General features: G+C 48.3%; 1 protein-coding gene across 1 annotated transcript in view; it reads left to right on the forward strand.

Annotated features, from left to right (window-relative positions):
* P3H2 (prolyl 3-hydroxylase 2) overlaps positions 1-14,034 on the forward strand; it is a 66,395-nt gene that overhangs the window by 39,963 nt on the left and 12,398 nt on the right. Inside the window, exons 2-3 of the mRNA XM_048076726.2 lie at positions 10,500-10,646; positions 11,363-11,552. Coding sequence (XP_047932683.1) covers positions 10,500-10,646; positions 11,363-11,552 — 337 coding nt within the window. The remainder of the gene's footprint in view (positions 1-10,499; positions 10,647-11,362; positions 11,553-14,034) is intronic.

The raw sequence follows: 14,034 nt of genomic DNA on the forward strand, positions 1-14,034 counted from the left end.
GTGGTATGTGGCCTTGCTGGCTGAAGCACGAGCCAAATTCACCCTGGAGTAGTTCCACAAGAGACACCAGGGTTACACCACGGGGCTGAGCTGTGTGTGCTGTCTGTAACTTGCCCCTGGGCTGAGGGCTGGAAGTGTCATTCTGGGACCAGTGGTGTTATTCTCAAATTAGTAACAGTGTTCATCAACGCTTGTGGAGCTGGCACAGGGTGAGTGATATTTGCAAGAATAGAATTAGATCCTCTCCAAATGAAATACCTGTTTCTTCAGTGGTGTTGGATAAATTGATGCTGAAAGTGCATACGTTTGGCTTCACCATTGTGTTTTTGTTCATAAGCCAACCTCAGCTGCAGCAGTCAGAAGCTTTCACAAAAGACCTCTCCTCCAGCATTTGTAGAGTCAAATTTGGCTGTGAACATGTCTGGCAGTCTGTGCAATTGTCACAGGCCATTTCATGTCAGCATACTCATCCTGCCAGCCTGGAGCACCCTTGAGATCTGACGTGTTGCTGAGGGGGTGGGTTGCAGCCCCCTACCCCTGCCCCATTTCGTCTGCCTCCATTTCAGAGTGATGCCTTGTTGTGGGAAAATCCATCTCTGATTTTCTCAGATGGGCTGGAGTTTTGGTGTGACATTGGAGGACTCTGAGGAAGCTTGCAGTCCTGCTGCAATGACTCCTGCCTTCCAGGCACACAAATGTGTGTGCAGGTAGGTTTTGCAACAACCCCCATGTCCTCTGAAAACTCTAACGTAGCCTAGCAGCAAGGCTTTCTCAGCTGTACATCTGCTCTGGTGAAAATAATATACTGATGTCTAAAAATCTCCCAAATCCCTTATTTATTGCAGCTTATATAAATGTCTTCCAGAAAGGATTACACGGCTCCACGAAGGATAGGTGTAAGGGTGGCTTTTAAGCACAGTGGTCCAGAGGCAAATCACGATTTGGGAAACCTGTAAGCTGCTGCTTTCACTGACAAAACCCTGTGTGCAAGGGTCTCCGTGTTATTGCCACGTCCTTATGCTCTGCCCACAGGAGTCCTCCACTGGCCACTGTTGGGGGAAGGCTCCTGGGATCAGCCTGATCTACCTTGGCAGCTTGTACACGTAATGTCCTTTGCAAGACCTTTCCTTTGCTTTCCAGAACAACCGAGAGTGTACTGCAGAACTGTGGATATATTTTCATTTCCCTCCTTGTACCTTTGCCCTTTCTCTGCAAGCTTTGCTTCCTCGCGGACAGTAAATGCAGTACCTGGATGCTGGCCCAGCAATTGGTGAGTCTATCAGATCAGCAGAGAAGTTTCTTTGCAAAGCCAGCAGTTGTCTCCAAAACCACCTAAGGCATGAGCTCCGTTTGCTTCCCCTTGGCCTCAGCCACTTCGCCTGACGGTGAGCAGACTCCATCCCTGGTTTGTAGATCTTTAGTCTTTGCAGAATGGTTGTTTAATTGGCATGATGATCTGATGATTTATTTGGTCAGGTCTGCAGTGCCATAATGTCCGTCACCATCACGATGGTTTCCAAGCATTCAGCAGCTGGGAGTCATGATCTATTGGTTTATAGCTCCAGCCCTGGAAAAGGTATTCTGGAATTACTGTGTTGGGAAAAAAACATGGTAATCAAACCCATTAAAGACTGGAAAGGTTTGGGGTGAGAGGGAGATGCACAGATATTCTGTGAGTCTGTTTTTATTTTGGGAATTAGTTGTTTTCCTTCTCCCTTTGCTGTCCCATGGTGGCTGGGGGCAGAGGGAGATAACAACCTCTTTCTCAGGTAGCACAGTCCTGTTTGCAGCCCATCCCCAGGGCTAAACACTGCTTTTCAAACAAATGCTCTGGTATTTGTTTATTTCTGTAGGAGATGATCTTTCTATTTTGAAAAGGAAAAGCAGGGAGAGGCAGACTTCGGGCTCAGGACAGGGCTTGGATAAGCCATTTGACAAAACTCTATTGACATCAGAACAGGGCAGCTAAAAGAGGTATTATTTTATCACCGCATCCGTGTGGCTTTCTGGCTCCAAGATGGTCGTGAGTAATCCCCGCATCTTCATGAAAAGGTATTTTCTAGGGCTATGCAAAGCTGTTTGGATGATGTTGAGTAACAGCAGAGAAGCAGATGCATTTTCACAAGAAACTTTGGCCGCTGATGGACATTCAACAGCTCATCATGTCAGAGTCTTTTAAAAGGTGCTGAGCCATCGCTAAGGCCTGGAAAAGGAGGAAATTTCTGCTGTAAGAATTTTTCTGTTTGTCTCAGATTTTTCTGTTGTGTTTTTCTGAAGCTTTTCAGCTATTATTTCTATAGAGATAGTGACATGGAAACAGCTTGGTTAGGAGTCTGTTCCAGTGCCTGATATGATCAGCCAGAGCAGCTTGACTGGTTGCAGTGCCCCAGGTTCCTGCCAGGGAGGCAGGATGCTAGAGAAAATTCACATCTGAACTGGAAAGCTGTTGTTTTAAGGTCCCCAAAGAAGGAAGATACATAAAAGCAGGAAAAACTCAGGATCTCGAAACAGAGTCCGTGGCAGTTCTGCTAATTTTGGATCTGGTCTCCGACTCGTGTTGCCGTGTTCTTGCAAACATACCAGGGAAGTGTGGTTTGGTGCTCTGCAGGCAGAAGTGCTGTTGTCCAGAAGTGTGCCCGAATAAGCTGCTAGCCTTATTCTAGGCATGTGGTTGGTGTCAGCCTGTCATGCACAGCTCCTTGTGATCCACCGTTGCTTGTGCAGGTTTTGTTCATCAATTCGGTCATGGGAGAGTAACCCATCCCCTTGTACGGAGAGGAGGTGGCCAGTGTTATAACGCAGTCCTTTCCTGATGGGTCTCTCTTTTGGTAGAGAGACATGCCTCAGCGTGCTTTGGCCTCCCTCCTCATTAGAATAAACACTTCAGTTTGTTTCCATGTGGATGGCTGTGTTGTGGATGACACTTGTGTTTGGATCTCAGGCACCGTGAGGCTGTCTGCGAACGCGCTGTCCACTGATCCCCTCCCAAGTGCCTCCTGTTCCATCTCTGTGTCATCACTTCTCTCCAGCTCTTTCATCACAGATGAGTTTGCTTTGTTTCTGGTCCAGATCAAATGCCAAATGCCTTCGGGTTCCTGAGGCTGGAAGGCTGTGTGGAAATGCAGGATATTGTTATGTTCCTGTGGCATCCCTGCTGCTGGGGCCAGTGCCCCGTCTGCCTCCTCCCATGACTCGCGCTCCCACAATGTCCCCCAGCCTTTCATCTGCCTGCCAAGTTTGTTTGCTTTGTTTTTCCCCCTAAAAGCATGCAATCAATTTTAGCCCTAATCAGATGGAAGCATTCCAGCCTTGACCTTCCTCCCTTCATGCGCAAAGGGCTCCCTTGCTCCTTCCAGTGCATTTCACACGATCTCCATCTCTCCTCCCAGGTATTTCCTAGGCTTTCTGCTGGGGACCACCTGCATCTCCTGGCACTTGGCGTGTCGGATGAAAGCTCATGGCTTGTCTGCCAAGCTGGGGCCCACGGGACTCTTGGTGGTCTTTGAGGAGGGGATAATCGCGCAGTGTGTGTTTCCAGCTGCGCAGTTTCATTAGCTTAAAATGCACGGGCTGATCTTTGAGTGATGCCTTCCCAGGAGTGCAGTGACTGGGGTTGCCACAGGGATACTCTAACACGGGAGGAAGGATATGCATGGGAAATCCTCCACTCCGGAAAGCCTGGCTGGTTCTGTAACTCCCTTTTAGTATCTAGCACTGCTTGTTGCCATTAGTCTTTAAGTGTGTGGCTTCTCGCATGCCGCTAATCTCCGAGGACCACCAGCTCACCTCTGATTACCTGACCGAGGAAAACCCTGGGGTAAAGGAATCTCATGGGTAGCCACCTGCACAGATTCATGAGGGCTGAATGCATCCCGCCTGTTCCAAGGAATTTTACGCAGGAAGCCCTTACTTAGCTTTCAGGTTATGCTAGCATCCTTAAAAAGGGAGCAGGAGCCCATTTGTAGCCAGACACAGTTGTTGTTGAGGAGCTGCTCAGAGCCCACCCATGGCCCCGTGAGCAGGATGCTTCACCCCACTGGTGCGGTGTGGCTGCGGGGTGTTGGTGGTGTGGTCGGGTGTTTGCAGCAGGGACGTTTTAAACAGGGCTGGGGAGGAAACAAGGGGTTTTGTGCCCAAGCTTTAAAGGGTTTTGATTGTTTTCTTTCATCTTCTTTCTGCTAGGACAGCCCCAACTGCATATTCTAGGAATTTTTCCTCATTAAAACTGTTGTTTTACACACAACACGGCTGTCATCAGGGTCTGTTAAACGCAGCTAAGTGTTTATGTAGGACAGAAACTGCCTGGGAGTGTTTTTCACAATGGGTCAGACTGAAGGTTCAGTAAACATAAACACATTTCCCACTGATTGCTCCCCGGATGAATCCTGCAATGCATCAATGTGTTTGAGATTTATGTGGGAAGGGTCTCTCCTGCTGGGGAGAGGTTTAACAAGAAGTCGCTTGCTCCTTGTGTGTTGTTTATTATACCGGGGTGCATTTAAGCGTATAATGCAGGGGCACAGACCTGTGAAAATCTTCATTCAACCTAATGCCTGTGAAGAGTTTAAGAGGAGTTTATCAGAGAGGGAGGGAAGGATGTGTTGGAGGGGAGGGACCAAGGAGCTTGCTGGCTCTCAGCTTCAAAATTAGTTTGTCTCACTGTAATTTAAGAGCACCCACGTAGCGGTCTTAACCCGAACCTCTGGCAGATGAGAGTATTTGTGCTGCACGGTGCATTCCCAGCACACCTGGGGGATGCAGCTCATCCGCTCTGAACGTACACGTGAAAGTGTTGTGGTTTAACACGACCGGCAGCTAAACACCACACAACCGTTCGCTACTAGGAGGAAAATTAACTCTGTCCTAACTGAAACCAGGACAGAAAGCTTATGAAAAATAGTACCAGCATGGCCCAGGTGAGAGATTCATTAGGATGTCTGATTCCTCTCTTGGTTAGTTGCAGAAAAAAAAAAAATAATAATAATAAAATTGTTCCATGAACAATGTTGAAATAGTTTGTTTAGTTGAGTTTTAAATTTCCAAGCATCTGCCACTTTCTGCAGACTTACTCAATGTCTAGTCAGCTCTTCTGACCATGTACCTACCAATCCGCATGTTTGTGTGCTGAAAAACTGCCTGTTGGAATAACAAAAAACCCCAAACCCTTCCTAGGTTTCTCATGAGAAGCTTTCCCTGTGCCAGCTCTCCAAATTGGTTGTGTTTTGGATTTGGGAGCACCTTCCTGCCAACCTTGGATCCCATCAGCAGATGGAGAATTTCCTAATTAACTCCTCCTCTTCCATTTGTAATAGTAAAACAGTTGAGACGAGGTCAATTGCTATTTATAGCCATCTCACGCTACTTGTTTCTACTCGCCCAGGCAGTAATCTCTGCATAGACACAGCAAGATTAATCCTTCATGACACCAAACTTTCCATTCCCCTTGCTATCTGTGCTTACCCACGGCTGAGCCCCCCCTCCTCTGCAGGGCCTGGTGCGCTAAGCCTTTGATAAAACACAGCAGCAGTGGGACTGTGGAAAAAGTTTTAAAAAACAATATCAGTTCAGCAACCCAGGAGTTGGCTGGGAGGTTTGAGGCTTCGGTTTCTAGGTCAGGAGAATAGTTTAAAATTTGTTCTCACCAGCTCTGTACCAGGCTCATGCATTCAGCAGTTCCCTGAGGTGACATGCAAGCAGGCGCATGTAAGAAACTTCAGGGTTTTGAGGGTTCTACCACTTTTTCCAAGGTATAAGACTTCTTCGCTCCCCCCAAAAAAGTTTAAATTCCAATTGTGTCTTACGTGTTGAAGATACCTTAATACAGAAACAAGTTGGGTTATGGTAACTGCCAATAACTGATGATATGTTCAGTGAAATGGGACTTCATTGCCAAAAGTTGTATGAGGTCTTGGTAATATGGTGTACCATCACCCTTGTCTCAGGCAGGCAGAATCAATAGTGCATTGGCTACTTTCTTTCTAAAATCCTATTTTGCGTCTTGCAGACTCTTTTTGCATCTCTTTTAGCCTCATTTTCACTGTGAAAACTGCAGGGTGAGCTATGAGCACCTGCATACCCATAGGTGTTTTGGATATGGCCGCTTCCCCTTGTCAGTGGCACTGTGTCGGTGATTTTTGGCACTGAGCAGTTGGGGCCGCTCTCGGGCGGGCAGTGGTTAGGGCACCCGTCTGTGCTTCTCTGTGCAGGACACAGCAGCCAAAACGGTGGTAAGATCAAACAGCAAGGTGGGGGTGCTCAGGAGACAGGCAGCATTCGTTTCCTAAGCACGGCAGCTCAGTGACGGTGGCGTTGGGGGTACGCAGCAGATTGCTTAGCACAGACTGTGCTGCCTGATACGTAGCTTGACACGTACCACGATGACAATGAATCAGGAAAAAAAATATTTTTCAGCATTAAAACCCAGAAGCACGTAAAAATTATGTTTTCTTCTTCTTGGCTCTAGCCGTTGTCATGGTAAAGTCAACAAGGACAGGGTGCTCCAGGATCTGCCTGGTGCTGCTGTGCTGATTTTGTGTCTGCCTTGGCTGAAGTACCCAGGGCTTGGTGCAAAGGTGCAGCAACATTCCAGAAATCTCATCCCAATAATGTGAATGAGGAGACCTTAGAGCACATATTAAGGTTGTGGTTTGACAGTTATCATTTTTCCCTGCTTATTTTGCTTCATTGTTAATTGTTATGCTGTGTTAGTTATATTACTTTTTATTACATTTATTTATATTACATTTATATTACTTTTTGAGAGCCCTACAAAGATCAAAATCCACTTGTGTTACGTGCTTGCATTTTCTTATAGTCCCTGAGTTGCTTGCCATCTAAATAAACAACATAATTCCCCTGCAGGAGAAATACTATTTTTTATTGTTAATCCTTTAAAACAATGGAAAATCAGGCACAAAGAAAACAAAGTATTTTTTTCCAGTGGCTGCACAATGAAATTGCGACAGGGCCAGGAACTGAGTCCAGGTGTCCTGAGTCCCAGCCCAGACCTTTAAACACCAAAATATCCTTCTGTGCCTAGTGAATTCAGTGTTTTGGCAAAGCTTTCCCTGAAGTGTTTCATAATTAATGTCAGTGCAAGTCTCTGAATGTCTTACCAGTTAGGAATTTGCTTTTATATACACACATCCCCTTAAAAACTCCCCCAAACTTAGCAGCTGTTGGCTTCTTCACGTTACTGGAGCATTTCTGAGGCGAGAAAGGGACATGATAAATTGAGAAGTGTTGATTTGAAATGTTCTGCTTTGAGTCCACTTAGCAAAATTGAAAGGTCATCTGTCCTCTAAAGAGCCAGCAGGACTAGACACAGTATGAGCCTTGTTTTGAGGGAAAGGGATTTTCTGTTGTGTCTAGAAGTCAGCCTTCGCCTATCTCATGGGGGTGGATTTAATCCAGGAAAAGCTAAGCCCCTCCTAGGATCTGTGACAGTTTTCAACAGCTTTCTGAAAAGGAGCTAGAAGCAAAGACAAGGACAGTGTAGCCCACGAGAGACTATCACAGCTCGCTTCTCAGGGGACCGCTTCTCAGGGGACCTCTTCCCTTGCTGGGATGTATCTGCTCCCTTTTAAGGCTGCATGTGCGGGATGCTGCCAGGAGAGAGATACGCGCCGTGGCATGGAAGAGTGTGATTTCTCCAAGCAGCTCAAATAATGGCTCAAATGCTAGCACCCTCTGGATCAGGTCAGCAGCTTTCATGCCGTCTCAGCTCAAAAATTCTTGCAGTCATTTTGCTCACCTGCTGGGAAACCAAAGGCTTGTTCTGGAGAGTGGGATCCTTGATAAGACTCCTAGGAAGGAGCTAAATGCAAGTGTTCTAGAGTTTACAATTTAAAGAAAGCCCAAACTCAGAACCTGGATATATAATGCATCATTAAAAGAGTTTCTTGACTTTGGGAAATCAAGGAATCAAGAGTTACAGCTTGAGAGAAATCTGGAGTCAGGTCCCTGAACTTGGTTCTCAGCTTTGCTCCGATTTCTGCTCCGATGCTGGGGAAATCACCCAACGCACCTGTGAGACAGCAGAAACGGAACTGCTGGTGGGAAATGCCAAGCGAAGGTCCAGAGCAGATCTCTCCTGGCAGTAAAAGCTGGCTTCCCTGCACCCATTGTCAGTACAGCGCTAATCCTGCACATCTTCTGAAGTTTGCACAAGGCAAATTGTTTGCATTTCCATGGGCAGTGCATCGCGGTGGTGCTTTGGTGTTCAAAGGGCGGCTCTGGGGAGCGGGCTGAGATGTGATGTCTGACTGCGGCTTTCATCCCCTTTTCGGAGGTATTCACGCGTGCCTCCTCCGCCAGCCCTGCCCCGGCCTTGCTGGGAACCAGACGAGCAATTTTGGCTGTGTTTGAGCAGCAGCACAGCTCATCAGGTGGCTGAGCTGTTTCTCCAGTAGGTTTTCATGTTCCTGATCATCTGCTTTCAAACTGCTGGCCAGATCCAGCGCCTGCTCCCTCTGCCTGGGAGGTTTCTGTCCGTGGTCACTGGGACAGGATCCCCTGTGAAAGCGATGGGCCTGTAAAGGGGCATAAACTGCTCTTTGAGACAGATGCTACCACTAAATATTTGTCCCACCATCTCCACACCCTGGGGAGACATGAGACAGTGTGACAGCACTGCTCATTTGAGATAAAAGTGCTGGTTTCAAAGCCCCCTGGTCTGTTTGGGTGCCTGCTCCCAAGTCTTCCCATTTCATTTTTTAAAGCAAAAACCGCTCCTTCACTTTCAAATTTCACCTTGTGTTGGGAAAAAGCCAAAGGAAACCTATTACAGTAATTTTTTAATATTTGCCACTTGGAAATTTTGTTTGGGAGCGGAGATTCTAATGGCACCGGCTGCTCCCTTTGCAGCCAAAACACGTCCCCCTGCGCCGGTCAGGAACGCGGCCTCGCAGCCATAAGCCATGTCTTCATGCTGCATTTTCCCAGGTCTTGCCAAGTTTGACATGCAGTAGGAAAGGAGGCATCCTTATGGCAGTTAAACAAGCGGGGTGTTTTATTAACCCTGGCAGACCCTTTCCAAGTTGGAACAGGTTAGCCAAGTGATCTGCTGTGGGCTCGCTGCTTCCAGAGGGACTGCGTAGCTGAATCAGACCTGTGGCTCTTACCCTGCTCCAGCTATTCTTGGTCAGAGCAGATAAAAAAAGGACTTTTTTGCCATGCTGGTGCTGCAGTCAAGTGCTCTGAGCAAATCCCCTGTGTAGCTGGGTGCCCGGAGCAATGTGGGCAGAGCACAGCACCGTCGGGGCTTAATCCTGGCTGTGGGAAGAGGAACTCGTGCAGCTGTGCCCAAACCTTTTCCCTGTCTCTGTAAAAGCATTTCTCACGGCTCGGCTGAAAGGCAGCAATTTATCAAGCCACGGGAGATAGAGTTGATGCTCATTAAGAGCATCCGAGTCTTAACTCAGTGTTTACAGCTGAACCTTAACATAGAGCACAGCCAACAGCCGGAATTAAATCGCGGCTCCTGGAAGGTTTTCGCTCTGGCTGGGCAGTTTGGGGAATCCCTCCTCTGGACCACATCCTGGGCTGCAGCAGAGGGATGCTGAGCCTGCAGCAGCTGGGCTTGGCGCTGTGGCTGGCTGGAGGGGACAGCAGGATGGTGCAGAGCAAGCAGGGCAGCGTGGTTTGCCATCACCCGGGCTGTGCCATGCTGTGGCTCTGCCCTGGGCTGGCAGGAGACCGTCCTGCTGTCATTTTGGGTGTCAGGTGGGTATGCATGCAGGTCTCAAGCAGGGTGAGCCTGCCAGGGGCCTGACTCTGCCCCTTGCTGTTAGGCTGCGTTGGCTTGCTTTCAGGAGCAAGTGCATTGGCCGTGGAAGTGGCCCCCATCCCACTGGGTCAGGCAGGTGTTGCACCCAAACATCTGTCCTGCTCCCCCAGCTCCGGGCAGCTCCACGGCTGTGTTTAGCCCTGGTGTTTGTGTTTGCTTAGGAGGCTTTCTCTGGGGCGAAACTGATGTCTGGTCTCAATTATGAATCTACAAACCCAAAGTAACTTAATATATCAAAGGTAAACGTTTTATCTCTCCGCCCCTATCAGCAGAGTCTGGTCTGTTGCAGCTGTACCCAGATGAGCTCAATAAATGGTGCCAAGTCCCCAGTTACAAGCAGGGGCTCTGAGCCTGGACACAGCTTTGCCTCCAAGGCTTACAGAGCGAGTGGCTTCGGCAGCTGCTTTTCCCTCCTGTCTCCGTCACACCTCACATTTCTCCACCTGAGACTGTGCAGGGGGTTGGAGCAGCTGAGTTCAGAGGATGTGCAGCTGGAAAAGAGGCTGGACCCCATCACGGGTTGGCCCCATCAGAGGCACATAAGTGACCTGCCAGGCTGTAGGGAGCTCCAGCAATTCCAGCTCCCCTTTCACTGGGCTTCCCTCTCATTTCAGCCATTTTCCATAAACTCTACAGTCAGGTTTTCCTTGGTCATCCCATCACTGCCCAACCGGTGGTGTCAACCAACTCAGTCTTTCTTATCTTGTTGCAGCTGAACCAGCTGGAGGAGGCGGCAAATGCAGCTCACACTTTCTTCATGGCAAACCCCGAGCACATGGAGATACAGCAGGACATTGAGAACTACAAGACCACGTCAGGGAAGGTCAACTTGATTGACCGGGAGGCCAAGCCACACATGGTGAGTCTGAGCTGAAGAGGTGCCTGGGTTAAGTGTCAGACAGCCTGCAGAGAAGAGAGTTAGGAGGCCAAGAGAGCATCCTCTGTGAATGGGGAAACGCTTGCCAAGGTCCATGTCACAGTGCAGCAAAACAAACTCCCTTTCACAGCTCTCCTTTAAGCCCAGCCAGCTCCTGCTTTTCCCAGGCACCCTGTTGTTTGTTTGATGGCTGTGTCCCCACCACGGTCTCTCCATTCAGGGACTCTTGGGTCATCCGTGGCTGTGGTCACACACTGTCAGGCAGCTCCGATGGATGCCTTGGTGTGCTCCGATGGGCAGATCTTGGCTCACGTGCGTTTATTCCAAGCTGGATTCTTCCACCTGGCCAGGGAGCATCCAAATGAGTGACTGCGCTGGTGGCAGTGCAGGGTGACAGAGAAACAGACAAATGTATCCACCTCCCCAAGGTGAAAGGCCAGCAGGAATACCAGAGCCAGCCCCACTCCCTGATTTCACAAGATGCAAGGAAGCTGGCGTGGCCATTCGGTGTAGTTAATGGAGCTGCTCATTAGGGACCATCCTAAGACAGATCTGCCTGGGCCAGCTGCAGGCTTTTCCCTTGGCGTTCAGCATCGTTGTTGGGTAGGAGAGTGAAAACAGAGAAAAGAAGTGTTTTTGTCACCTAAATGCATAATCTTTAGCCTGCTTACAGACTTCTCTGCCTGCCGGCTTTGCAGGAGGACTACAGTGCTGGGGTAAGGCACTACGACAGGGAGGAGTACGGGCTAGCCATTGACTTCTTGGAGCGCGCCTTGGTGGGGTACTACTCTGAGGATGAAGACTGCCAGATCATGTGCGAGGGACCGCAGAGATTTGAGGAGCACGAGTACCTGGATTACAAGGCCAGCCTCTATGAAGCTGTTGCAGGTGGGGTCTTTTTGCATCTTATGGGTTCTCACCCCTGGCCTGGAAATAATTTTAATTATTGAGTTTGGGTGGGTTTGGTGCTGGTGAGTGATGCTGCAGGAGGTGCTTGTGAGGCCAGAAAATGCAAATACAGAGGACAGGGAACCAGGACATCTCATTTAGATCCTAAATAGAAACTGAATTATAAGAATGGCGTTTCCAGGTGTGTGAAGTATCTGCAGCTTTCAGTAAAGCTGGAAGGTGCTTTAACAAAAACTGCCTCAGTTTCCCCCTGTACGCAGTCTCACTGCTGTGTATATCTAGATGTTACTGGCCCTGTTTATGTTTTCTCTGATTTTCTGTGTATATTGAAGAGAGCAGCAGAGTCCTCTTGGCCCTGCTCCAGCTGACCAGGAAAGTTGCCAAAAAGACTTGGGACACAGATTTCCTCCCCATCCAAAGGGATGGGTTTGTCATTAGTGGAGGCCCACCTAGTTATGGTCCTGTCTGAAGTCTTTGGAGAGAACTGAACATTGCTACGCACTCTTCAGATTTGCATGTGTGGCTCTGAGCCAGAGGGGATTAAAATGGTTTGTTCTCAGTAGAAATAAGTTTACATGTAATTAGTTGTAAGTAAAAGAAAAACAATAAATTAAGGTTTGTTTGCTGACAGAAATCTTATTTATCTGCTCTTGGTCTTGGAGTTACATCATGCTCCGGAATTTTGCTTCTTCCGTGGAAAATACAGATGGTAGAAAATGCAGAAATGCAGACTGTTTTTTGGTTTTGCATAATTCTGCTTACCTAGAGACCTAACTGAACCTAACAAGATGAAACCACCAGCCAATGAACATGCACTCTTCCCGGAGGTGTTCAAGGCCGGGTTGGATGGGGCTTTGGACAGCCCGATCAAGTGGGAGATGTCCCTGCCCATGGCAGGCGGGTTGGATTAGATGATCTTTAAAGGTCCCTTCCAACTTACACCTACGGGTTTATTATGTGATACAGGATGGGAAGCAGCCTCTGCTGGGCTTAGTTACTCAGGCAAAAATGTGAGACTGCTGTAAGGACTAAGTTGGTGCCAATGTAACTGTCAGCTGGTCATGCCTGCTTTCAAAACCATGACCAGGAAACCAAGGGCCGTATCAAGCCCTCCAGGAGGAGAGTTTTTGGTGGGAAAGAAAAGCCACCTTCCTTCTTAGTGAGAAAGCTGGTGCTTTCAGGTTCAAAACAGGTTTTGGTCTCTGTTAGATCGTTTCTGTGCTGTGCAAGTCGAGTGCAGCCCCAGTGAGCAGAGCAGGTGCGTCAATGTGGCCACCCAGTGACCATGGTGTGGACCAGTACATCTCCTGGAGATGAGAAGCCAAAGGTCACAGCAAGCACTGTGGCTTTGCTTGGTCAGATCTGCCTGGGAATAACCACTCCAAGCCCCAGGGCTGCTCAGACACCCAAAGAAACAGGGAAGGGAGGGAGCAAAGGAGGTAAAAGAGTTCCCCATAGGAAATGGTGTGGTCATTACAGGACAGCACAACCCAGAGTTTACCAGTGTCCAAGGCTCCCAGCAGGGACTGAGGGCTCACACACACCACAAAATGAGAGTTTAGTTCTCCAGAGCCCCGTTCTCTTTTCAGTCCCAAGCTAATTTGCTGTACCACTACACAGAGTGGAAATGCTCTCGCCTCCTCACCCCAGGGACAGATGCATTTCAGTGCATTGATTCCAGTACATGCAGACTGTTTCTAAGGCATCCTGAGAGTACCAAGTGAAAGCAGGGCTTGTCAGTGATGGATTACTCCATGGCTAGGATGCTTAAAGAGGTTTAAAATACAGCAAAATTATTTATGTCCTTTTCCTTCTTGCTTTCCATAATAAAATACCCTGGATGTAGATGGTATATCAGACAACTACTCAAGCTACCTGCTCGGAGAAAATGGGGACTGTTTCAAGTTTCCACTTGATTTCAGCACAAATTCCTCTGGCTGTTTTTTTGGCAGCTCCAAGAAGTACTTTGGTAGCTGAGCACGTGTTTTTTTTCAAGCCTGTGTTTGTTTCTTAAAGTTTTTAATGGTGTACAGAGACAGAGCGAGCAAAGTAGATTTGTAAGTACATTGCAGCAAAGGCTCCAAACGGGAATCAGATGTCAGCTTTGGCTTCGGCATCGCACAGCTGATACAAGGCCTGCATTGTGTACTCCCACTGATTAGAAAACGTGCTGATGGCAGATGTTTACCGCATGCTTTCATTACCCAGGAGATACCTCATTGTCAAGAAGCAATGAACACAGGGATTTTGCTGCCAGTACTTGCACCTTAGACCTTTCAGACCAGCAGCGGCGCTGCTTTGCTCGGCCATGCTCACAAAGCTGCTCTATCCCTAGACCCTCTTGTCTTCACCTCCCCTTGCCCTTGGGAGCTTTCTTGCTGGAAAAAGGTGAGGGTTAAAGATGAGCAGAAGGGTATGCTATGGAGGTGGCCACGCTATCTTCACACCTACAACTTGCTTT

The sequence above is a fragment of the Anser cygnoides genome, chromosome 9, assembly GCF_040182565.1.
Source record: "Anser cygnoides isolate HZ-2024a breed goose chromosome 9, Taihu_goose_T2T_genome, whole genome shotgun sequence".
NCBI lineage: Eukaryota > Metazoa > Chordata > Aves > Anseriformes > Anatidae > Anser > Anser cygnoides.